General features: G+C 43.5%; 1 protein-coding gene across 20 annotated transcripts in view; it reads right to left on the bottom strand.

Annotated features, from left to right (window-relative positions):
• Positions 1-27,004, bottom strand: part of LOC137423483 (retinoic acid receptor RXR-alpha-B) — a 105,987-nt gene that overhangs the window by 10,049 nt on the left and 68,934 nt on the right. For 9 of the 20 annotated variants that reach the window (XM_068110700.2, XM_068110703.2, XM_068110702.2 and 6 more), the window contains 6 exons: positions 5,341-5,576; positions 3,671-3,827; positions 3,324-3,539; positions 2,979-3,166; positions 2,730-2,859; positions 2,474-2,606 (listed from right to left, as the gene is read on the bottom strand). In XM_068110700.2, coding sequence (XP_067966801.1) covers positions 2,474-2,606; positions 2,730-2,859; positions 2,979-3,166; positions 3,324-3,539; positions 3,671-3,827; positions 5,341-5,529 — 1,013 coding nt within the window. In that variant the 5' untranslated portion in view covers positions 5,530-5,576. Of the gene's footprint in view, positions 1-2,473; positions 2,607-2,729; positions 2,860-2,978; positions 3,167-3,323; positions 3,540-3,670; positions 3,828-5,340; positions 5,577-27,004 lie in introns of those variants that run through there. The other 11 variants (XM_068110699.2, XM_078774135.1, XM_078774132.1 and 8 more) reach the window with 3 other exon arrangements.

Raw genomic sequence — 27,004 nt, 5'->3', positions numbered from 1 at the left:
AATCTCAAAATTAACATTCATGATAAACTATTCGGTTAATACATTGTGTATGTTGAGATGGGATTTTCCTGCTTCGTGAAGATCACTTCAAAAGCTAAGAATTCCGGAACGGATCTGTCCTGTCCATCCATGTTAAGTCTTACGAATCCTTTTCTGTCTCTTATCTGTATGTACTTTGTCCTGTCGTGGCAAATTCGAGATTGTGTTTATCTTGGCCTCAGCTAGACAGCATTGCTGTTTGCCTTCGGCCTGACATGTGATCTCTCTTCTCTCCTCGGTGTCCTCTTCTCACACTTCTGTTCTATTATACTTCTCCATTTTCTTCTCAAATAGCAAATTAAAAAAATTACACAAAAACTCATTCTGATTGTTACTCCTTCCTTTGCTCATTCTTTATTCTCTTCCATCTCAGTACCATGTCCTTTCTGTCTCACCTAAAGAAGTAATTTGCGTCTTACTTTCAAAGTTTATAAATTACTTTTTCAAACGATTCATTTCCCTATACTCAATGACACAAGCAAATCTCAATGTCTGTATTCATTTGACAGAATTTGGGATCCATAAGAGGAACACACTTTACAGAGAATGTCAACTCGCTATAAAGTTAACCCTTTCCTGACTGTACCCATCGTACACCGCACCCACTCCGACGGCATGCTCCACGGCCCACACCGCATTTCCCATGGCCCACACTGCCCGCCCAACAGCCCACACTGCGTGCCCCACAGCCCACTCTACGTGCCCCACAGCCCACACTGCGTGCCCCACAGCCCACACTGCGCACCTCACAGCCCACACTGCGTTCCCCACAGCCCACACTGCGCACCCCACAGCCCACATTGCGTGCCCCACAGCCCACACTGTGCGCCGCACAGCCCACACTGCGCGCCCCACAGCCCACACTGTGCGCCGCACAGCCCACACTGCGCGCCCCACAGTCCACACTGCGCGCCCCACAGCCCACACTGCGCACCCCACAGCCCACACTGCGCGCCCCACAGCCCACACTGCGTGCCCCACAGCCCACACTGCGCGCCCCACAGCCCACACTGCACGCCCCACAGCCCACATTACGCGCCCCACAGCCCACACTGCGCGCCCCACAGCCCACAATGCATGCCCAACAGCCCACACTGCATGCCCCACAGCCCACACTGTGCACCTCACAGCCCACACTGCGTGCCCCACAGCCCACACTGCATGCCCCACAGCCCACAATGCATGCCCCACAGCCAATACTGCGTGCCCCACAGCCCACACTGCATGCCCCACAGCCCACAATGCATGCCCCACAGCCCACACTGCATGCCCCACAGCCCACACTGTGCACCTCACAGCCCACACTGCGTGCTCCACAGCCCACACTGCGTGCCCCACAGCCAACACTGCATGCCCCACAGTCCACACTGTGCGCCCCACAGCCCACACTGCATGCTCCACAGCCCACACTGCGTGCCCCACAGCCCACACTGCGTGCCCCACAGCCCACACTGTGCACCCCACAGCCCACACTGCATGCTCCACAGCCCACACTGCGTGCCCCACAGCCCACACTGCGTGCCCCACAGCCCACACTGCATGCCCCACAGTCCACACTGTGCGCCCCACAGCCCACAATGCGTGCCCTACAACCCACACTGCTCAACCCACAGCCCACACTGTGCGCCCCACAGCCCACACTGTGTGCCATCATTCGATCGATCTTGAAATTATTATATGCTGGTCATTCCTTCAGTCCTAACAATCCTCAGTCTCAATCTGTTGCTCAAGAGCAGGGATGGGCAATAATTTTCGAATTCATAATGTGTGAACATTCGTGCCATTAAAGTTTAATGCGTTGAAACATTTTCGCATGATAACACAGAGGTGCCTGGTGAGTTTATGTTTACCAGATTGTCCGTTAAAGTCAAAGTTCAAAAAAAGCATTTTGAAGTCCACTCCTTGTTAAACACTCTGCATTCAGCGTTTACTTCTCTGTTCTTCAATAAATTCATGTTTCTATCCCTCCACTGAAGTGTGACAAATGCAAATTCCTGCAAAACTTTAAACTATATAGCTAATTTTCACGTGGCTCCCGTGCTAACAAAAATTGGCCGCTATGACGAGAAACGCCCACCCCAACTCTCGTGTGATCAAACAAACACATTTATATATTTCCATTGTAAGCCTACTTGGAGAATGGTAACGGTAAAGTACACAATATACCCTCTAGAAAAAGCTTATCCACCCCCTCCCCCCAACCCATCGTTAACGGGTATGTCCATCTGCTAGTTACAATTAAAGTGAAAAACTCATTTCCCAGACTGGAAATTTGGTCTCCTATCCCACATCGCAATAAACATTTAATTCAAATCCAATCAAGGGAAGAACTTGTATATCTCAAGAGAATTTATATAGGAGGAAAGCTATTGCAGAAATCTTAAATGAAAACAAAATGTAACAGTGCCGTACCATGCGATGAAGCAGGACAAACCTGTCAAATATGGAACCAACACCTGCACTGTGAGCGCTACTGCGATGCACGTGCAAGCCCGTGGAAAGCAAGATTCCATCCTTGACGGCGATGGAACGATGAGAGAATGATGCGATCAACAGCTCATTCCAGCCTAGCTCCACACCCCATGGAAACAGAATTGCACCACGTCAAACAGCACGTCACGGCCACGAGGGGCAACGCTGCATCCCCTCACTGCACTATGACGGAGATCAAGGTAACCAAAGCAACGTACCGGCTCGAAGTAGTATGACCTGGTCGTCCAACGGGAGCTCTGAGAAGTGTGGGATCCTTTTGGCCCATTCGACAAGTGTGAACAGTTGCTTATCGGCTGCCTGGCAGATATTGGTGACTGGATCATTGGGCTGTGGGGAGAAGTGGGATCCGATATACGAAGATTGATATATTTGTACGAGTCACAAAATAGAAAGTAAAGTGAGAAGTTGAATTGAAAATGTAAGGTAAATAAAGCAATGCTACGTACTGAGGATCCAGCGGACGAGATGCCCACTTCAACATATGTTTCAGTTTTGGGCTCTACAGCAAGCTCTGCTTCAAGGACCTTATCTACTGGCATGTCCTCACTACCACCGCTGGACTCTACCTCTCCTTCTTCTTTCTCTTTGCAGCGTTGTCGCTCTTCTTGCACAGCTGTGCACACATGCAATAAGGCTAAGGGTCAGCAAAATAGGGACAGATACATGTATCAGCTACGTGGGTACAGGCTTGGGATGTGGGAGGAAAGTCCCAGGACAAACATACATACACATGTGATCAAGCGGGAGTCAGTGGACAAGTGTGTAAACTGCAGAACAGGAAAAAAATTCACAAAAAAAGCCACGGCAGTGATTAGACGACATCTTGCCTTCCCGCTTCATCCCCATCGCCAGGCACTTCTGGTAACGGCAGTACTGGCAACGGTTACGTTGGCGCTTGTCAATGAGGCAGTCACGCGTGTCACGACACGTGTACGTGAGGTCCTTCCGAACTGTGCGCTTGAAGAACCCTTTACAGCCTTCACAACTGTGCACACCGTAATGCTTTCCTACAAAACAAACGGAGAATGTAGGGCACGTTAATAAGCTCACTAATGATCCCCCCAATAACCGCAAGGTGCTATTATTAGTGCAAAGAGATAGGACACCGCATGGCAGTGCCAAGGTCGCCTGAACTGACCAGAGGAGCGGTCGCCGCAGATGGCGCAGATGTGCTTAGACAGCAAAGGTTGGGGGTGTCCAGTTGTTGGCGACTTCCCTACTCCATTGAGACCAAGGGGTGGTTTCACATCATCAGAACTGCTCACAGGATTCATGACTGCTTGACTTATGTGAAGCTGCAAAAACATGTGCACTTGTTTTTGCATACATAATTAAGGCTCATGGAAGAGCGAGGAAACACAGGGTAAAATGGCAATGTTCTGAAGGTGGGGCCACAATTGAACATAACAAGCAAAATAGAGAGATCAAGAAAGGAGGGGTGGAAACACAGTAACATACAAGAGGATTAGGTTAGGTAGGGTTAAGTGGGGTCAGAAAGATCAGGGGTAGGCATGAGACAGTTGTGCATCACTGGCTTGAACCCCTGAAGGGAAGAGTGTGATGGAACAGTCCACAAACGAAGCAGTTCAGGAAGGCAGTTCCACAAATGAGAGAAAAGCAGAACAAAAGAGTTGAGGTAGATGAACCTGGATTTTGTGTTAACCTGGAGGGGGTTACAGGAAGAACGTGTGTTTTGGAGGTGCTGCGCATGGTCAGAGGACTAAGCAGAGAAAACGTGGTTAAAATCACATTCATTCCATTCATTAATTTACTCATTATTCCTTCCTTTTCCCGCCTATGGAACAGCCTTCCTCACTCTTTGATCCAATTCTTCTCTCCGGGTCTTCAAGACACCTGTTCACCACCATCTCAGATCACCCCCATCCAAAGCTATGATCATTTCAACATCCGTCAAACCACCTCCACCCTCTCAAACTTTTGCTCATGTATCCATCTTATCCATCCCATCCATTCTCTCCTACCCCTCATCGTTACCTGCATCCCTTGTTTGTCCGTCTCCGTCTACCGTCTCTCTCCGCCCTGGTATTGGCGTTTCCCTTCTCTTGCTGTTCCTTTTGTTATGTTGTGTCCTGATCTGTTCTGTGGCCCAGCTCTTCCATAAGCCTAGACTTTGTATAAAAAGTCACCAACTTGTCTGTGATGTGGCACTAACAGGCCTTGTGCTTCGGCTTCATTGTGAGAGATGCCCATAATGTTTGGAGCTTTAGATTGCATCAAATCCAGGAGAGACACAGATGTGATGCTGGGGCACCAGCCCATAGGGGAGAGCAGCATTCCAATGAACAATGGATAAAGGCCTTATAGGCTATTAGCAGCTCTGATTTCCCAAGGAATGATTTGGAATGATAGAGGATGCCCACTCTACAGCTGGCTTTGGATTGGGAAGCCAGGTTTGTTATATGGTCGGTCGAGGAGAAGTCATGGCTGATGGTGAAGACTCAAGTTCAACAGACTGAACCTCTTCCAGTGGCCAATGAGGAACATAGATTGGTATGTTCGTTTGACGATCCTTTGAGACTCTAGAGTGTGTCGACAAGACTGATATTTGACATTTGTACAAGCATACACCATGGAAGTTCATGTCAAATCCTTTGTTTAGCAATTCTTTTTTAAACAAATTAGCACATTATACCATATTTTATACAACTTTGATTCGATAATGGCAGCCCATTTATGGTAAAAACACTGAATACTGGCACCACAGAGTTCCTTATCGGACTGCATTAGCTTGAGGCCAAGACAAACCCAATGCAAAGTCATGTTCTGACACAGAAAGTCGGAACCAACCTGTGAATTTCCAAGTGCCCCATAGGCAAGGCCGGGTCCTTGAGGTGTAGCAGGAAGTGCTGGGGATGCCAGTCCTGATGAGCTGATGACCGAGTATGGAGAGGGAAGCCCATTGAGAGAGGAAGGCATCGAAGGCATCGAAGGCATGGTCGTGCGAACTCCCAAGGACAGGGGAGGGGGTGAGCTCATAGCTGCATGTGGCGACTGTGTGCTGATGGATGTGGAGAGCGTATGGTCTGGAAGACATAAAAAGGAAACATAGTTTTACAAGATGCTCTAAAAGTTTAAGAATTGCAACCATAACAACAAGAGATTCTTTAAACTACTGGTGTTCCAGCAAGCAAATAAGCTGTTCCATAATTCATTAACTTAAAGTGCAAGTGACATCATCTTAAGTGCAGCTCATATTATGAAAGATTGTTTCTGTGTGAATGCAAATGTGAACTTTAAAAAATCATCCATTCACTTTATATTTTTGATTTATTTTCATAAACCACCCCCATACCCCCCAAAGTTTGTGTTTATACCACTCAATGCGAGTTGTTGAATCAACGCTCATTGCTGATGAGGATTTTTTGGTGAAATGGGTAATTATTGCTGTGTTATTACAGGTTTTAAAGAATTTTGAGACAAAGTCTCAACTACTGGAAGGGAAGAAGGACAGAGGTGGGAGAGGTTGATCATATCGACAGCGGGAAAGAGAAACAGGTGGACTCGGAACAAACATTTGGATGAACGAATGGAAAACAAATACAGATACATTCAAAGTACACCGCCCACATGCCAAATAAATAAATAACATAACATAACAAAAGGTGCCTGAGATATTGCCCAGATGAGAAAGAAAATAAATAACTGAAAAATAATGAAAATAAATAAATAATAATCATAAAATCATAAAATAATTAATCAATTGGCTAACAGATACCTCAACCACCACAGTTTCATCCGAATCTGTAACATTCAAAAAAGTAATTAATTAAGTCATTAATGATTAATCGAATAATTAAATAATTAATCGATCAATTGATTAATCAATAAATCAAAAATAGCCTTTACAGCCAAATCACTTGGTCATTGTCATGTCCAAATATCAGCTTCCTAACTCAAAAGGTGCCTGAGATAATGCCCAGAAGAGAAAGAAAATGTGTAAGTACTTAATGAATCGATAATTATAATTAAGTAACGAATCAATTAATTGATTAATCAAAAAACAAAAAATACCGTTTTTGCCAAAGCACTTGCTCACTATTGTGCCGAAATTTCAGCTTCCGAGCTCAAAGGATGGCTGAGATATCGCCCGGACAGACAAACAAACAAACAAGAAAACAAACAAGTACACATACATTCAAAGTACACCGCCCCATGCCAAATAATTAAATATGCTGCAGCGCGGCATTGCCGGGGCGCCTCCGGCGCCCGGCAATACCGCAGTGCAGCTCATTAAGGCTGCATTGGGAGGGAGAGGTGTACACTAATTGATTGATTAATTGTATAATTAAAATCAATAAAAGATTATCACAAAATATTTTCATAATCAATTGGCTAATCGCATAACTAAACCACTAGTGCTTCATCCGAAGATGTATCTTTTAGAAATTTAATTAAATAAGTCATTTATAAAAAATTAAATAATTAATTGATTACTCAATAAATAATTAATCGATTAATCAATAAATAATTAATAGATGAAATGATTAATCAATAAATCAAAAATATCCTTGATAGCCACATCACTTGGTCACTTATGTCCAAATATTAGCTTCCCAGCTCAAAAGGTGCCTGAGATATTGGCCAAATGAGAAAGAAAATAAATAAATGATTAATAATGAAAATAAATAAATAATAATCATAAAAAAATTAAATTATTAATCAATTTGGTCAGAGAACACATAAACTACCACTATTTCATCAGAATCTGTAACTTAAAAAAAAAATTTTTTTGGGTCATTAATCGAATAATTAAATAATTAATCGATTAATTGATTAATTAATAAATCAAAAATATCCTTTGCAGCCAAATCACCTGGTCATTGGCATGTCCAAATATCAGCTTCCTAACTCAAAAGGTGCCTGAGTTAATAATGGTCAGAAGAGAAATGAAATTTAATTAATTAAATAAGTACTTAATTAAACGCTAATAATTAAATAACTCCTCAATTAATTGATTATTCAAAAAACAAAAAATACCGTATTTGACAAAGGACTTGCTCACGACTGTGCCGAAATTTCAGCTTCCTAGCTCAAAGGATGGCTGAGATATCGTCCGGACAACCAAGAAAGAAAACAAACAAGAAAGAAAACAAACAAGTACACATACATTCAAAGTACACCGCCCCATGCCAAATAATTAAATATGCTGCAGCGCGGCATTGCCGGGGCGCCTCCGGCGCCCGGCAATACCGCAGTGCAGCTCATTGAGGCTGCATTGGGAGGGAGAGGTGTACACTAATTGATTGATTAATTGTATAATTAAAATCAATAAAAGATTATCACAAAATATTTTCATAATCAATTGGCTAATCGCATAACTAAACCACTAGTGCTTCATCCGAAGATGTATCTTTTAGAAATTTAATTAAATAAGTCATTTATAAAAAATTAAATAATTAATTGATTACTCAATAAATAATTAATCGATTAATCAATAAATACTTAATAGATGAAATGATTAATCAATAAATCAAAAATATCCTTGATAGCCACATCACTTGGTCACTCATGTCCAAATATTAGCTTCCCAGCTCAAAAGGTGCCTGAGATATTGGCCAAATGAGAAAGAAAATAAATAAATGATTAATAATGAAAATAAATAAATAATAATCATAAAAAAATTAAATTATTAATCAATTTGGTCAGAGAACACATAAACTACCACTATTTCATCAGAATCTGTAACTTAAAAAAAAAAAATTTTTTTGTCATTAATCGAATAATTAAATAATTAATCGATTAATTGATTAATTAATAAATCAAAAATATCCTTTGCAGCCAAATCACCTGGTCATTGGCATGTCCAAATATCAGCTTCCTAACTCAAAAGGTGCCTGAGTTAATAATGGTCAGAAGAGAAATGAAATTTAATTAATTAAATAAGTACTTAATTAAACGCTAATAATTAAATAACTCCTCAATTAATTGATTATTCAAAAAACAAAAAATACCGTATTTGACAAAGGACTTGCTCACTACTGTGCCGAAATTTCAGCTTCCTAGCTCAAAGGATGGCTGAGATATCGCCCGGACAACCAAGAAAGAAAACAAACAAACAAGAAAGAAAACAAGAAAGAAAGCAAGAAAACAAACAAGAAACCAGAGTGAAAACTGAGTACTCTCTTTCAGCGTGCGTCACTGCCGAGCCCCCTTCGGTGCCCAGCAATGACGATTTGCAATGCCTGGAGATGGCATAGGAAAGGAGCGGTGTACAACAAACAAGAAACCAGAGTGAAAACTGAGTACTCTCTTTCAGCGTGCGTCACTGCCGAGCCCCCTTTGGTGCCCGGCAATGACGATTTGCAATGCCTGGAGATGGCATAGGAAAGGAGCGGTGTACAACAAACAAGAAAACAAGTACACATACATTCAAAGTACACCGCCCCATGCCAAATAATTAAATATGCTGCAGCGCGGCATTGCCGGGGCGCCTCCGGCGCCCGGCAATACCGCAGTGCAGCTCATTGAGGCTGCATTGGGAGGGAGAGGTGTACACTAATTGATTGATTAATTGTATAATTAAAATCAATAAAAGATTATCACAAAATATTTTCATAATCAATTGGCTAATCGCATAACTAAACCAGTAGTGCTTCATCCGAAGATGTATCTTTTAGAAATTTAATTAAATAAGTCATTTATAAAAAAATTAATAATTAATTGATTACTCAATAAATAATTAATCGATTAATCAATAAATACTTAATAGATGAAATGATTAATCAATAAATCAAAAATATCCTTGATAGCCACATCACTTGGTCACTCATGTCCAAATATTAGCTTCCCAGCTCAAAAGGTGCCTGAGATATTAGCCAAATGAGAAAGAAAATAAATAAATGATTAATAATGAAAATAAATAAATAATAATCATAAAAAAATTAAATTATTAATCAATTTGGTCAGAGAACACATAAACTACCACTATTTCATCAGAATCTGTAACTTAAAAAAAAAAAATTTTTTTGTCATTAATCGAATAATTAAATAATTAATCGATTAATTGATTAATTAATAAATCAAAAATATCCTTTGCAGCCAAATCACCTGGTCATTGGCATGTCCAAATATCAGCTTCCTAACTGAAAAGGTGCCTGAGTTAATAATGGTCAGAAGAGAAATGAAATTTAATTAATTAAATAAGTACTTAATTAAACGCTAATAATTAAATAACTCCTCAATTAATTGATTATTCAAAAAACAAAAAATACCGTATTTGACAAAGGACTTGCTCACTACTGTGCCGAAATTTCAGCTTCCTAGCTCAAAGGATGGCTGAGATATCGTCCGGACAACCAAGAAAGAAAACAAACAAGTACACATACATTCAAAGTACACCGCCCCATGCCAAATAATTAAATATGCTGCAGCGCGGCATTGCCGGGGCGCCTCTGGCGCCCGGCAATACCGCAGTGCAGCTCATTGAGGCTGCATTGGGAGGGAGAGGTGTACACTAATTGATTGATTAATTGTATAATTAAAATCAATAAAAGATTATCACAAAATATTTTCATAATCAATTGGCTAATCGCATAACTAAACCACTGGTGCTTCATCCGAAGATGTATCTTTTAGAAATTTAATTAAATAAGTCATTTATAAAAAATTCATTGATTACTCAATAAATAATTAATCGATTAATCAATAAATAATTAATAGATGAAATGATTAATCAATAAATCAAAAATATCCTTGATAGCCACATCACTTGGTCACTCATGTCCAAATATTAGCTTCCCAGCTCAAAAGGTGCCTGAGATATTGGCCAAATGAGAAAGAAAATAAATAAATGATTAATAATGAATATAAATAAATAATAATCATAAAAAAATTAAATTATTAATCAATTTGGTCAGAGAACACATAAACTACCACTATTTCATCAGAATCTGTAACTTTAAAAAAAAAAAATTTTTTTGTCATTAATCGAATAATTAAATAATTAATCGATTAATTGATTAATTAATAAATCAAAAATATCATTTGCAGCCAAATCACCTGGTCATTGGCATGTCCAAATATCAGCTTCCTAACTCAAAAGGTGCCTGAGTTAATGGTCAGAAGAGAAAGGAAATTTGATTAATTAAATAAGTACTTAATTAATCGCTAATAATTAAATAACTCCTCAATTTATTGATTAATCAAAAAAAAAAAATACCGTTTTTGACAAAGGACTTGCTCACTATTGTGCTGAAATTTCAGCTTCCTAGCTCAAAGGATGGCTGAGATATCGCCCGGACAACCAAGAAAGAAAACAAACAAACAAGAAAGAAAACAAGAAAACAAACAAGAAACCAGAGTGAAAACTGAGTACTCTCTTTCAGTGTGCGTCACTGCCGAGCCCCCTTTGGTGCCCGGCAATGACGATTTGCAATGCCTGGAGATGGCATAGGAAAGGAGCGGTGTACAACAAACAAACAAGAAACCAGAGTGAAAACTGAGTACTCTCTTTCAGCGTGCGTCACTGCCGAGCCCCCTTTGGTGCCCGGCAATGACGATTTGCAATGCCTGGAGATGGCATAGGAAAGGAGCGGTGTACAACAAACAAACAAGAAAACAAACAAACAAACAAGAAAACAAACAAACAAGAAAACAACCAGAGTGAAAACTGAGTACTCCCTTTCAGCGTGCGTCATTGCCGAGCCCCCTTCGGCGCCCGGCAATGACGTCATGCAGCGCCTGGAGATGGCATAGGAAAGGAGCGGTGTACAACGAAGAAGAAAACAAGAAACCGGAGTGAGAACTGAGTACCCCCTTTCAGCGCGCGTCATTGCCAGGCCCCCTTCGGTGCCCGGCAATGACGTCATGTAGCGCCTGGAGATGGCATAGGAAAGGAGCGGTGTACAATGAGGGAGATACCCCAGAGGCAAAAATAGATGGTTAGTCTGGGAGAGGGGGGGGGGGGGGGTGTGATGGGTAACCACTCCGTAGGGAAAAGGTAAAAAAAAGATTACTATTGCTGTATTTTCATGCAAATAACCCGTGGGTTGTACGTAAAATTGGTGCCAAAAATTCCAGCTGCGGAGTACACTCTTGTGCGGCTTATAGGGCAAAGTCAGGTTACCATGAATTATTAAAGTGCAACAAAAAGAGGCAGTTATTTTTTTGCAAGTTTAATTGTAATATTGATAATTAGATGTCTTTCGCATATTTTACATACCACACACATGTATATCTACGGTAATTCCAAAGCTGCAAAACGTCTTCTATAAAGCCCACAAAGTCCTCGTCTTCTGTATCGCTGTGAAACAGCTGAAGCAGCTCGGACTCCCGTACTTATGAGTAGTTATGACGCTGATGGTCGCCAAGTTTTTTATTATCTCCAAAGTCCATGAGAGCTGCAAATCAAAACTGATGGGTACCTCATCCATTTTACCGAGGAAATATGGCACACAGATGCCCAAGTCTGCATTTCAACAAACTCCGAAAAGCTTTTCAAGTTTTGCTTCCAAGTCCAATTTTTGGCTGACCTTGTGCTGGGTTCTACAACCTGTTTCGTTTCATGAATTTGAAACACCATTAAGATCTTCCCGTAAAGTCAGTGATACCCATCTGCTTCGCCATTTGTTGGGCTCGAAGGTGTATCAGGGTCGTGGATACTGAAGGGCTCGCATTTCTCTGTGATATAACCCAAGTCTTCAGATCTTCCTCCATTGTTGGCCACTTGGCACGTCCACTCCTCATGGCTTGTTCAGGTTTTGCCATGTATTTTAATTTTGGCTGCTGTTTTTACCGCTCTCGCACAGCTTTTTCGTCCACTTGAAATACACGACCATCCTCTCTGTTGCCGTGCTCTTCTGCAAACAGATAAATCTTCAGTTTCCATTCAGCCGTTAAACGTTTACGTTTTCTCTGGGTTGTTTTCGCCACAGCAGACCTCGTATGGCAGGGACTTGTATGGATGATTCCGTGAAATGATAGCTATATAATTCAACTACCTGCAGGGCTTTTATACATTTCTAATGTATGAGCAGTGTGGCTTCCGGTCACATCGGTAACGGAAAACATAGTGTGGGCTGTGGGGCGAGCAGCGTGGTCTGTGGGGCGAGCAGCGTGGGATGTGGGGCGCGCAGCGTGGGCTGTGGGGCGAGCAGCGTGGGCTGTGGGGTGAGCAGCGTGGGCTGTGGGGCGTGCAGCGTGGGCTGTGGGGCGTGCAGCGTGGGCTGTGGGGTGAGCAGCGTGGGCTGTGGGGTGCGCAGTGTGGGCTGTGGGGCGAGCAGCGTGGGCTGTGGGGCGCGCAGCGTGGGCTATGGGAGGCCTTGGAGGCCACACCCAGTTCCAACATGGCCACGCAGAAAACAAGAGCAAGAATTGCTTTACAATTCTTACTCACTTCCGTTTCCGGTCTTGCTGGCGAGGGTTCGTTTATTCTCAGCTCTCCATGCTATCCATCAAAATCGAAGTTAAGTAATTGTTCCCATTTGTATTTTCGTTATAACTTTATTTTATGGTGTATATATTGTCTCCCGACGAAGATTTTCGGTGCAAATCTTTCATACCTGTATTGAAAATCGTGTTAATTCGGGTCGTGTTTTGAGGCCTTGTAGTTGTACAGTGAACACTGTACAACCTTGAGGCTTTGTTTTTCTCTCAGCGGTCCGTGTTTTTGTGATCCAATAACTTTCGTTCTCTGTTTTCCCAATCTTTTCACCCCATAGCCCTCTTCCTTGTGTAAATCACAACTCAAAAAAATCCAAAAAAAAAACATTTCCTTCTCTGTTCTCATTCGTTTATTCATTCTTATTCGTTCGTTCGTTCGTTCGTTCTTCGACCACGTGTTTCTCCCCCATTTCCCCAGATAGATTGTCAAATTTCAACTCGTTATTTTATCGTCCATGCGTTATTGTTTTGATTATAGTTACTTTTGGTTTGAATTTCCTGTAACTTGTAATTATTTAATCGTGTTCTGCTCCTCGTGTGCGGCCTTATAGTTGTACCCCCGTCGGTGTTTGTTATCTTAATCGTGTTTTGCTTGGCTCTTAGTTTTTTTCCCTTCTACCCCGAACATAATACTCTGTCTAACGTTCTAAATCCCCACCTCCCCACCCCCAAAAACCAAAAAAAACAAAAAAAACAAAAACATTTATTTTCCTTTCTCCACGTGTACTGTTGACTCATCCTGTATTTTCTGTCCAGGTGTGTTGTTCACCCCGCCCCCATTAACTCCTTGCCATCCACCGTTTGCCCTTCACGTGACTCGTGGTGGTCCCTCTCGGCTCTCCCCCCGTTGGTATTTTTGTGCACATAAGATTGTTCACGGTTCTGTTTAAATATTATTTAAATATGTATAACCTTTCCCCTTCAGTGTTTTACTCAGTGGTATTTTACAACACGCTGTTTTTCTTCCTATTTAAAAGGCTTTTCTCAATTTCCTCTCCAACTCATTCCACCTCAAAAAAAAGAAATTCAATATCTTATACATCTCCCTCACTACATGGTCTAAATTCACATTCATTCCATCCCTCCTCCATCATTCTGAACCGGATTGTTAACTTGAAAATCACAACAAACCCAATTTGTTTTCAATGTTCGTCTTTCATTAATCATCCACTTTCTAAACTCCCCTCTTGCCCCTCCCATCCAAATCCCTCCCCTTGCACCTACACTCCTAAACTCCCCCCTTGCCCCGCCACTCTTAAACTCCCCCCCTACCCCTCCACTCCTGAACTCCCCCCTTGCCCTTCCACTCCTGAACTCCCCCCTTGCCCTTCCCCTCCTAAACTCCCCCCTCACTCCTCCCCTTCAAAACTCCCCCCCAACCCCTCCCATTCAAATCTCACCCCATACCATTCCTCTCCAATTCTCCCTCCTCCCCCCTCCTCCTCAAAGCTGCCTCCTCCCCACTTCGTCTCCCTTCTATCTCATACCTCCACCCCCCCCCCAACCTTCTTCTTTCCTCTGCCCCCCCTCAAACAACCCCTCTCTGTGCCTCATCCCTTCACCTTCAAACCTTTCATCCTCTTCATCCTTCCCTTTCTTGGAACTCTTCTGCAATCGCTGACACACTAACAACTGCTCTCCCTACCTCCCCCTCTCATCCTTCATCTTACCCTACTCCTCCCCTCCCCTGTCCTGTACCCGATGCTCCCCCTCTCTCTTCATTAACGGTATGGACCTCAAACATCCGGGGCCTTCGCTCAAACCTGACTGATCTCTCCATACAGGTTGCTTCTGACAATCCAGACTTGATCTGCTTAACAGAGACTTTCCTCCTTCAAGATGTCTCTGATTCCTTAATATCTCTTCCTGGTTACTCCCTCCTCCGGTATGATAGACCTGAGCCTCGGCCTGGTGGTGGGGTGGCTATCTTTATCAAAAACTCTCTTCCTCACTCTCCTTGCACTGCCCTCTCTCCTCCTCACCCCCAGGAGTACCTCTGGCTACGGCTTCCTCTCCGCTCCCACCTTTTGTTCATATGTGTTCTGTACCGTCCCCCAAACAGTGATGACTCCATCTACATTTCACTGTCTGACAACATGGACCAACTTCTATCCACTCATCCCAACTCTCTCTTCCTCATATGTGGTGACTTCAATTGTCATCATGCCACCTGGTTGGGTGTGGGTTCCTCTCTCACCAGTCATGGCACCTCAGCAAAGGACTTCTGTGACTCACTGGGATTGACACAATCTGTCAATTTCCCGACCCGGATCTCAGCCAATGGAGTATCTTCTCTTCTAGACTTGTTTATGACTAACTTCCCTGCTAATGTCTGCTGCTCTTCTTCTGCTCCAATCGGTTCTTCTGATCATGTGCTTGTCAAAGTGGACATCTCTCTGGCCATTCTCAGAGAGCCTCCTCAGCGTCGACGAGTCTGGCATTTCACTCAGGCCGACTGGGACGGTCTTCAAGCAGCCATCAATCGTCTGGATTGGTCTCCCATCTCCACTGCCTCTGACATCAATTCTTCCTGGGAATTCTTCCAAAGCAAACTGATCTCTCTCATGCACAGATTTATCCCATCTCGCCTTCAGTTGTCTTACCCTTCCTCCCGTCCATGGTACACTGAATCTTGTGGTGAGGCAGTTGCCCTGAAACAACTTGCCTTTGCCTCTTGGAAGGCTAATCCAACTGAAGGAAATCTCAGTTCCTTCCACCAAGCTCGGAACAAGTGTGTGTCTACCCTCAGGAGTGCCAGGAAGCACTATCTCTCCTCACTCAACAATGAACTCTCAAACCTGTCTCCTTCCTCCAAATCCTGGTGGCGTCTGGTCAAATCCGTTTCTGGTGTTTGTTCCCCCTCCATCCCCTCCCTTACCTCAAATGGCCACACAGTTGACATCGCACGTGACAAAGCCGAATGCCTCAACTCTGTGTTTGCCTCAAAATCCTTAGTCCCAAACCCATCTCTCTCTGTTCCCACCTTTCCCAGTCAAACCAAACTGCTCCTGGACTCTGTGACCTTCTCTCCTGACAAGGTGGAGGAGTTTTTGTCAAACCTCGACTCTGATTCTGCAACTGGACCAGATGGCATCAGCCCACGGGTCCTAAAATCCTGCTCTGCCGCTCTATCTCACCCTCTCTCTGTTCTTTTCACCCTATCCTTTGCTCAAGGTCATCTGCCAGCATCCTGGAAATCAGCAAACATTACCGCTTTACACAAAAAAGGTGCAAAAACAGATCCTTGCAACTACAGACCAATCAGCCTGCTCCCAATTATCAGCAAAGTCATGGAATCCATCATTGCTTCGGATATGAAATCTTTCCTCTTCTCCAATGGCTTGATCTCTGATCATCAATTTGGTTTCAGACCAGGTCACTCTACTCTGGACATGCTGCTTCTGCTGTCTCAACAATGGATGGAGGTCCTCAATGCCAAACAGGAAATCAGAGCTGTCTCCCTTGACATATCACGTGCCTTCGATACGGTCTGGCACCCAGCTCTGCTCACCAAACTCTCCTCCTATGGTATCCATGGAAATCTCCATGCATGGCTTGCGGACTTCCTCTCTGGTCGTAGTCAACGTGTGGCCCTGAATAGATTTCTCTCATCTCCCCTTCCCGTTCAGGCTGGAGTTCCCCAAGGCAGTGTGCTGGGCCCTGTGCTTTTTCTGGTCTTTATCAATGATCTCTCTGACTCTCTGGAAAATCCTCTGTATCTCTTTGCTGATGACTCCACTCTCTGCCGCTCCATTCCTCTTCCCTCAGATCGGCAGTCTGCAGCCTCCTCACTCTCTGAAGACCTGGACAAAATCACAGACTGGTCAAACATGTGGAACATGTCTTTCAATCCTGACAAATCTCACACTCTTACTATGTCTCTCCGAAAAGATCGACTGGACAACCCTCCCATCTACTTTCTCAACAATCCTCTCCAAGAAGTTCTGTCGCTCAAGCTTTTGGGTCTCACCATCTGCCATGATCTTTCTTGGGAAAACCACATTTCCAAGCTGGCCTCCAAAGCCAGTCGCCGAATGGGCATCCTCCGTCGTGCGAAGTCCTTCCTAGGCACACCTGAGCTCCTCACCACATACAAGGCTTTCATCCGCAGCTCAATGGAATACTGTTCTCCCCTATGGGCTGGTGCTCCTGCCTCACACCTGGCTCGGCTTCACGCTGTTGAATCCAAAGCTTTCAGAATCATTGGAATCTCCCGCGATGAAGCTATCTCTGAGGGCCTTTCACTCACTCACCGCAGGCAGGTAGGTGGTCTTTCTGTCTTCTACCGACTCCTCTCCGGCCTTGCTCCCCCAGCTCTCTCTGTGCTCTGTCCCCCAAATATTCCTACAGGTCGCACAAGATCTGCCAGCCACCCTCTGATGGTTAAACTGCCGAAATCTCGGCTCTCTGCTCACCTTCACTCTTTCATTCCTCTTTTCTCCCGCCTCTGGAACAAACTCCCACACTCACTTCAATCACACTCCTCCCTCCAGGTCTTCAAAACAGCTGTTCACCACCATCTCTTATCTTCCCCCATCCAAAACCTTGATCTTTTCTACCCCCACTAATTCACCCCAGATCCACCTTGTTTGAAATTCCAACTTCTTTCCTGGAAGTCTTGGCAGTGTCCATATGTTTTATACCTCTCCCACCCCCCCCCCCCCCCCCTTCCCATGCCTCCCCCCCAAAGCCCTCTCCCTCCCACAGTTCTCTCGATGTCTCCATGTCTCTCGGTCCCTGCTCTCAAATGTTGTGTTTGTGTCCTTCCCCCTCTCTCCCCATCTTGTCTACCGCTCCCGATGTTATTTGTTTTGTGTGTCTGTTTGTCTTTCTGTGTGATTAATGTTCGCTCTTTCACGAGCCTCGATCTTGTATACAAAAAAAATAAAAAATGCATGTCCCCTACCGACGTTATATTTTCGAAGTCCAAAAAGGGCATAACTCTGTGGAAAAATTGATGAAATGCCCTGACACTCAAACTTCTGTATATTATCATAATAAAGCCATGTACCAAGTTTCAGTTGAATATGTTAAAGTGTAAGGACAGAAAGTCTGGAAAACCACAGGTGGGAAGGATGGACAAATGGACAAACAGACAGCAAACCTATAGTCCCCTCAGGTGAAACAGGTAGGGGACTAATAAATTGGTAGACATCAGCGTACTATCATGAAAATCGTAAGGATATTCGGAGACAACCAGATATCTGCGATCATAAAACCATCGCCAATGGTAGGCCTCACCATGATCGCCCGTCAGCGGTAGGCGCCCGTGGTGCAGTGATAGCCATATTTGTTTCGGACCGCCATATGGCCTTGATCTTCAACATTTAGGGATACAGTGTAGATTAAGAAAATGTGTCCCCATCTACAATCTAGCCGTAAAAAGCATTCAAGTTATGATTGGAAAGGTGTTTTTTGTTAATAAGGTCACAATCCAAAAAAAGTAAGTCAGACACTAATCAAATATCATGTGCACAACTTCAATGCAAGTACACTATTATGATCCAAGAACATCTTGGAAGGCCAAATGGTCTTCAAGATTCCACATTGGCAAAACTGAGCGAGTACAATAAACGTTTTTTATTTATTTTTTAGACCGCCATTTGACCTTTAACCAAAAGGGGTATGATGTAAATTATGGGTAAAATGCTCCTATTGCCATGGTGCACTGGCACCTACGTAGCTTCATCATTGCACCTCTCATGGAAGTGGAACAGAACAAAATTTGGCTGAAAGATTGTTCAAAGTACTGTACCATGAAAACATCCCTCACTGTTTGCATTTGCACAGTGAGGAACAAAGGGGAATAAACAGGGCCTGAAAGTGGTGAATCACCAGAGGGCATGTCCATGCTTTCCTGTACTGGCGATTGGTGCTCCTTGGAGGCCACACCCAGTTCCAACATGGCCACGCCCATTTGACATGCTTTTCTCCTTGTTGTGACAAGGAAATGAGGTGTTTACTGCATAGTATGGGCGATTCAACCTCTTCGCAGGTGTCTAAATTCACGGAGAAGAGTGGGGTGTTGGTTAAAGCATGTGCTGAAAGCAGATGATGGTCCGGAAAAGATGCTCAGAGACACCAATGCATGTACTTGGTCACTCAAACTGTCGGATGTAGCTGAAAGTTAAGTCCATTGTTGTAGATGCTATTCTCGCTTCACAAATAGAGTAAAGTACATTGGGAGAAACATGAAGCGAATTATTGCAAGACAGGGGATCCTAATGGTGGTCATGGTGATGAATCTGTGTGTTATAACGTTCCAACAAGAAAAGCATTATGATTATCTCAGTCTAGGTCTACATCAAGTATTTCTGGGTCTGTACCTTTAAGTCATCCTACATACTTCCCCGTTGCATCATCTGTGGAACGAAGGACCATTTAGTAGGGAAAGGATGTAAAAGAAAACGTGATACATTTAGGTCTTTGTGAAATTGTGGTAAGATTACCTATAGGAGTGGACAGCACAGAACATAACTCGATTTGGTGGTGGTAAGGAAGCGACAGCTGTGGAGGGTTAAGATTGCAAGGCAGTGGCAGGAGAGCATGTTACCACCCAGCACAACCCTGTGGTGTTTGTGGTGAGGATGAAGAAAATGAGGGAGGTTAAGACCAAGGGTCAGAAGGTTATTAGGTGGGGGAGTGTGTAGGGGAAACATCGCCGTAGAGTACAAGGAGAGGGTGAGGGCCAGGCATGAGCAACTTAGTGAAGAAGCAGAAGGTTTGGAGGAGTAAAAGAAGCATGGAGAGGCATTTCGGGGAATTGCAGAAGTGTTGTGTGGAAGGACGTCAGAAAACGGTGCACCGTCGAGAGATATAAACCAGGTATGGTGGATGGAGGAGGTAGCGAAGGCAGTTGGTGAAAAGAAGGAGGTTTGGAAGAGGATAGAGAAGATTAATGATGGAGGCAGACAGACAAAGATCAAGGAGGGAGGCATCCAGATGTACGGTTGCTGCACCTGTATTGGTAGAAAAAAGCAGTAAGGAGAGCTGTGGACAAAGCAAGGAATGATATGGAAGAGGAGGTGTACAACAAGTTGGAAGAGGATGGTGGGAGGAAGATGATCTATAAATTAGCTCCTGACAGGGATGATGATAACAAGGACATGATGGGGAGGGGGTGGTGATTAAGGATGGAGGTGGGAGGCTATTCACAGAGAGGGGCGCAGTATTGAAAGTGTAGGACGTATATTTCAAACAGCTGTTGAACCAACAATGAAGGAAGCAACGGTGAGCTGGAGCTACTGAGTTCTGTGGAAGAGAAAGGTTAGTTGGTAGAGGTCCTCACAGAAGAGGAAGTGCAGATGACATTAAAGAAAAAGGGAAAGCCTATGCGAATCCAGATCTTCACCAAAATCTAAACATTTCGTCTTTGTGACATACGCTACATCTCTGCCAAATTTCGTCCGAATCCGTCCACAACTTTTTGAGATATTTTGTTCACAAACGGACAAACAAACAGACAGAGGTGAAAACATAACCACCATCCAGATAAACAGACTGTCCCGAGAGAGATGGTGAGGGCAACACTGATATGGTTGGGAGTGCCGGAAGCAGCAGTTAGGTTGGTGGAAGGAATGTAAAGGGGATGAAGGGAAGAGTTTTGGTTGGTCCTGGGATGTCGGAGGAGTTCAGTGTGAACATTGGTGTGAGGCAGAGAAGCTCTCTCTCTTAGAGCAGAGAAGCTCTAATAATTTACTGCAGCCATTTTCAGTTGTTGTTTGTTTTAGGGGGTTTCTGACTTTAGACTTTACACATCGCTTTCAAAATCATTGGAATCTCCCGCGATGAAGCTATCTCTGAGGGCCTTTCACTCACTCACCGCAGGCAGGTAGGTGGTCTTTCTGTCTTCTACCGACTCCTCTCCGGCCTTGCTCCCTCAGCTCTCTCTGTGCTCTGTCCCCCAAATATTCCTACAGGTCGCACAAGATCTGCCAGCAACCCTCTGATGGTTAAACTGCCGAAATCTCGGCTCTCTGCTCACCTTCACTCTTTCATTCCTCTTTTCTCCCGCCTGTGGAACAAACTCCCACACTCCCTTCAATCCCTCTCCTCCCTCCAGGTCTTTAAAACAGCTGTTCACCACCATCTCTTATCTTCCCCCATCCATAACCTTGATCTTTTCTACCCCCACTAATTCACCCCAGATCCACCTTGTTTGAAATTCCAACTTATTTCCTGGAAATCCTGGCAGTGTCCATATGTTTATACCTCTCCCACCCCCCCCCCCTTCACATGCCTCCCCCCCTTCACATGCCTCCCCCCCAAAGCCCTCTCCCTCCCACAGATCTCTCGATGTCTCCATGTCTCTCGGTCCCTGCTCTCAAATGTTGTGTTTGTGTCCTTCCCCCTCTCTCCCCATCTTGTCTACCGCTCCCGATGTTATTTGTTTCATGTGTCTGTTTGTCTTTCTGTGTGATTAATGTTCGCTCTTTCACGAGCCTCGATCTTGTATACAAAAAAAAAAAAAAAAAAAAAAAAGACTCCTCTTCAGTAAGTGAAATTCATGCTCCATTGGATTTAAAACAGGAGATTGACTTGGCTAGTCTCACATCTTCCATTTTTTTTTTTTTTTTTGTTTACCTCTGATGAACTCCTTGGTTGTGTTCAGTTGTTTTGGGGTCATTGTCTTGTTGCATGGTGAAGCACCACAAATGAATTTGGAGGCATTTTGTTGCACATGCGCAGACAAAATGTTTCTGTACACTTCGAAATCCATTCTGCTGCTGCCATCATTAGTTGCATCATCAATAAAGATGAGTGAGCTAGTTCCAGAGGCAGTCTTGCAAGCCCAAACCATGACACTACCTCCACTATGCTTCACAGATGAGGTAGTATGCTTTGGATCATGTGCAGTTCCTTCCTTTCTCCACACTTTTGCCTTTCCATCCCTTTGGTAAAGGTTTATCTTGGTCTCATCTGTCCATAACACTTTGTTCCAGAACTCACTGGCTCACCTCAGCACGGTACTTCTTGGCAAATTCAAATCTGGCTTTTCTATTTTTGGTGCTGATGAGAGGTTTGCATTTCACGGTGGGGTCTTTGTAATTCTACTGTCTTCTGTCAGCGGTAGATTGTGATCCTCTCACCCTTGCATTCTGGAGGATGTCGGTGATGTCACTGACAGTTGTTTTTGGGGTTTTCTTCACAGCTCTGATGACTTTTCTGTCATCAACTGCAGTTATATTCCTTGGACGACCTAGCCTTTGTCCATTGCCAGGTATACTACGGGTTTCTTTATTTTTCAAGATATTTCAAATTGTTGTATTTGATCTGCCCAATTTTTGTCTAAGTGAATTATTCTGTTCTTTCAGCTTCCAAATTGCTTGCTTTTCTTTCATAAACAATTCCGTGGTTTTCATGTTGGCTTATGTCAACTGTCTCCAAAGGCAGACTTCCAAGACAAGAGCAATGGCCAAAACCATGAATTTAGATTCACAGCTCTTTTATGTGTGAACAATCAGTGCAACACAAAACATATGAGCAACAACAAACACCTTCAAGTCATTTGTTCCAATATTTATGCTTACCTAAAATGGGGGGACTGAACATAAAAGGTGTTATTGTTCTGCAATGGTAAAACATACAGTGCCTTCAGAAAGTATTCACACCCCTTGACATTTTTCATATTTTGTTGTGTTACAGCCTGAATTTAAAATTGATTAAACTGAGATTTTTTTTTGTCACTGATCTCCCACATAATACCTCATAATGTCAAAGTGGATTTTTTTTTCGAAATTCTTACAGGTTTATAAAAAATTAAATGCAGACATATCTAATTTACATAAGTATTCAACCCCCTGAGTCAATACTTCGTAGAAGCGCCTTTAGCAGCGATTACAGCTTCGAGTCTTCTTGGGTATATACCATATATCTATCTGTATCAGCTTTGCACATCTGGATTTGGGGAGTTTCTCCCATTCGTCCTTGCAGATTTGCTCAAGCTCTGCCAAGTTGGATGGGGAGCGTCGGTGAACAGCAATCTTCAAGTGTTTCCACAGATTCCAAATAGGATTCAAGTCTGAGCTTTGGCTGGGCCCCTCAAGGACTTTTACGTCACACAATCTTCGCCGCAGTCTGAGGTCTTTTGCACTCTGAAGCAGGTTCCCCTCAAGGATTTTCCTGTATTTGGCTCCATTCATTGTTCCCTCTATCCTTACAAGTCTCCCAGTCCCTGCCGCTGAAAAGCATCCCCATAACATGATGCTGCCAGCACCATGCTTCACAATAGGGATGGTGTTAGATGGGTGATGAGCTGTTCTCGGTTTTCACCAGATGTAGCGCTTTGCATTCAGGCCACAGAGTTCAATTTTCGTCTCATCAGACCACAGAATATTTTGCCTCATGCGCTCAGTCTTTCACGTGCATTTTGCAAACACCATGCATGCTGTCATGTGCCTTTTCTCAGGAGTGGCTTCCATCTGGCCACTCTCCCATAAAGCGTAGATTTGTGAAGTGCTGCAGAGACTGTTGTCCTTCTGGCAGGTTTGCCCAATTCAGCCAAGGAATGCTGTAGTTCTGTCAGCGTGGTCATTAGGTTATTGGTCACCTCCCTGACCAAGGTCCTTCCTTGCCCAGTTGCTTAGTTTGGTCGGACGGACAGCTTCAGGAAGAGTCTGTGTACTTCCATATTCTTTGCATTTCCAAATGATGGAGCCCACTGTTCTCTTGGGAACTTTCAACACTCTAGAAGTGGTTTTATACCCTTCCCCAGATCTATGCCTCCTCACAATTCTATCTCAGATTTATACGGACGGTTCTTTGGACTTCATGGTAGAGTTTCTGCTCTGACATGCACTGTCAACTGGGATCTCATAAAGAAAGGTGTGTTTCTTTCTAAATCATGTCCAATCAATTGAATTGGCCTCAGGTGGACTCCAATTGAGTTGTAGAGACATCTCAAGGATGATCAAAGGAAATTGGATGCACCTAAGGTCAATTTAGAGTGTCATAACACAGGGGTTGAATACCTATTGACTCAAGACATTTCAGCTTTTCATTTTGAATTATTTTGTAAAAATTCCATTTTAAAAATTCCACTGACATTTGAGGATATTATTTGTAGATCAGTGACAAAAAATCTCAATTTAACCCATTTTTAAATTGAGGCTGTAACACAACAAAATATGAAAAAGTCAAAGGATGTGAATACTTTCTGAAGGCACTGTATATGCATAGAAATACCAATAAATAATAAAAAGCTGACCTTCTGTACTCTTGCCTCATATTCATCTTTGATCTCAAATCCTAATTTATTGAGTATATAGCAATAACAATTTTGACCTCACTGTTCCAATACTTTTGGAGGGTGCTGCATAACCCCTTATTGCCTCAATGATGTGTTCCATGAGCCTCTTTGCTTCCCATACAGTTCATCCATCACCACAACGGCTGTAAGCTTGGGCTGGTTTAATGTAGGAAGATACATCCCTGCCCTATTACTATTAGACATGTTCCCAAAGAAATGGCATGATGGATTAAAACTTGCTGTCGGCATTCAATGTACCTTCAATTTTTGTAAATCCACTAAGCAGCCCATACTTTTATTGATCCACCCACCTCCCTCTCCCCCATCCCTCCATGCTTCACTGTCGCTGTTGTATGCTGGTTGTTTAACTGTTGTATCTCTCCCTCATCTGCTTTTGGCAAATTTATTATTGCCAAACAGTTCAAACTTGGACTTCTATAGACTATAGAGAACACCTTCTTCGAGGTTTGGCCATCCCACTCTTTCATTTGTTGCCAATTTAGCCTTGTTGTTTTAGTCGACTCTTTTTAGTCGACTGTTGTTTTAGTCGACTCTTAGAAAAAGGTTTTCAACGCAGCTAGACATCCATTGAGACCATGTTGCCCTAACACGTATCTTACTGTTCTTTAAGAAATGTTAACACTCATATTTTTAGCTCCCACATTCACAAGATCTTGAGTGGATCACCATGTAGCGAACACAACATACCCCAAGTACCTTATAAAGGATACAAACAAGAGGCATGAAGAACTAATGTATCAGGTTAGATTTGGATGGTGTAATAGACACAGTGGAAAATGACGGTAAAAAACAGAATGAATTTATTTATACGACTTTTACAATCATTATTTTATTTAATTTAATAATCATCAATTATTATATATACTAGAACAATGTAGAACAAAATTCCAAAAATCTTGTTTCACAGTTGAGTCAGACTTCAACATTCGTGGCCCCTGCGCATTTGTGCTTCATAACACGCAACCTGCTTCTACGTCCATGCTTTGCGATTTAAAAAAAAAATTTTTTTTTATACATCAGGTCTGGTCTTCTATATTCACCGTGACTGATATTAATTCAGCCTGGAAATTCTTCCACAGAAACCTGCTCTCTCTTATGGACAGATTCATACCATCTTGTCTTCAATTTTATCTTACCCATTCTCTGCTCTTGGTACTGTGAATCCTGTGGTGCGGCAGTTGCTTTAAAACAATTAGCATTTAAGTTGCTTTGAAACATTTTTTTTTTGTATACAAAGTCGAGGCTAATGTAAGACCTAACACATAAAATACAAAAACATAAACGGACACATTAAACATATAATAAAGGGTGTGGGAAACAAGAGGTTGGGGAGAGAGGAAAGCACACAAGTACAGCAACAGTAGAGAACAGGGACATCGGTAGATCTGTGGAAGGGAGGGGGAGGGGGCGGGGGGGTACACAGTATAAAACAAATGGACACTACGAGGAATTTCAGGAATGAAGTCGGAATTTGAAACGGGTGGATTTGGTTTGTATTAATGGGGGTAGAAAATATCAAGGTTTTGGATGGGGGAAGATAAGAGATGGTGGTGAACAGCTATTTTAAAGACCTGGAGGGACGAGTGGGATTGAAGAGAGTGTGGGAGTTTGTTCCAGAGGTGGGAGAAAAGAGGAATGATAGAGTGAAGGTGAATAGACAGTCTTGATTTTGGCAGTTTCACCAGAAGAGGGTTGCTGGCAGATCTTGTGCATCCTGGAGGAATATTTGGGGGACAGAGCACAGACAGAGCACAGACAGAGCTGGGGGAGCTAGGCTGGAGAGGAGTCGGTCGAAGACAGAAAGACCACCAACTTGCCTATGGTGAGAGAGTGAAATGCCCTCAGAATCAGCTGCATCGCCGGAGATTCCAATGATTCTGAAAGCTTTGGGTTCAACCGCATGAAGCCGAGGAGCACTAGCCCAGAGGGGAGAGCAGTACTCCATCAAGTTGCGGATGAAAGCTTTTTATGCGGTGAGAAGCTCAGAAGTGCCAAGGAAGGACTTCCGTATGACGGAGGATGCCCAGTCGGCGACTGGCTTTGGAGGCCAGCTTGGAAATGTGGTTTTCCCAGGAAAGATCATAGCAGATAGTGAGAACCAAAAGCATTCTCCTCCTGGAAGGCAAATCCCACTGAAGACAACCTCAGATCATTCCATAAAGTTCACAACAAGTGTCTACTCTCTGGAGAGCCAGAAAACAATATCTGTCCAATCTTAGAATGAGCTTTCAAACTTGTCTCCCTCCTCTAAAATCTGGTGGCACCTTGTCAAGACTTGCACCATCTGCCCTCTCCGTGCTTTATCCCCCTCTGGTATCTGCAGGACGCAGGTGGTCCAGCAGCAACCGCCCATAGTGAAACTGCCTAAATGCAGAACCACTGCTCATCTCCACTCATTCTTCTTCCCTCCAGATCAACAAGACAGCTTTTCTCCACCATCACCTTAACCCCCCATCCCAAATCATATTTTCTACATTTGTTAAACCACCTCCCCCCCCCCCCCCCTCCAACCCCCTCGCAACACACACTCCCATTCAAACAATGCCCCCACATTCGCGGATTCAACATTCACGACATTTTCCAGGAACGTATCCCCCGCGAATGTCAGGGTCTGACTGTACTTCATTTCGAATAAAGGTTCAAAGGGTGGTGTAAAAAGGGTGGGATTCGGGACTGCTTCTGGACTACTTCAATCACACTAAACTTCCGCATTTTAAAAAATGATCATTAAAATCATTATTGTATTACAATTAAAGTACAGCACTGTATGTACTGCACTTGAACACTGCGCAGGGTGGATGA

This window comes from Myxine glutinosa, chromosome 3 (assembly GCF_964187855.1).
Source record: "Myxine glutinosa chromosome 3, kmMyxGlut1.1, whole genome shotgun sequence".
NCBI classification, from domain to species: Eukaryota; Metazoa; Chordata; class Myxini; order Myxiniformes; family Myxinidae; genus Myxine; species Myxine glutinosa.
The sequence above is the reverse complement of the archived record's forward strand: the minus strand, read 5'-3'. Positions and strand labels throughout refer to the sequence as shown.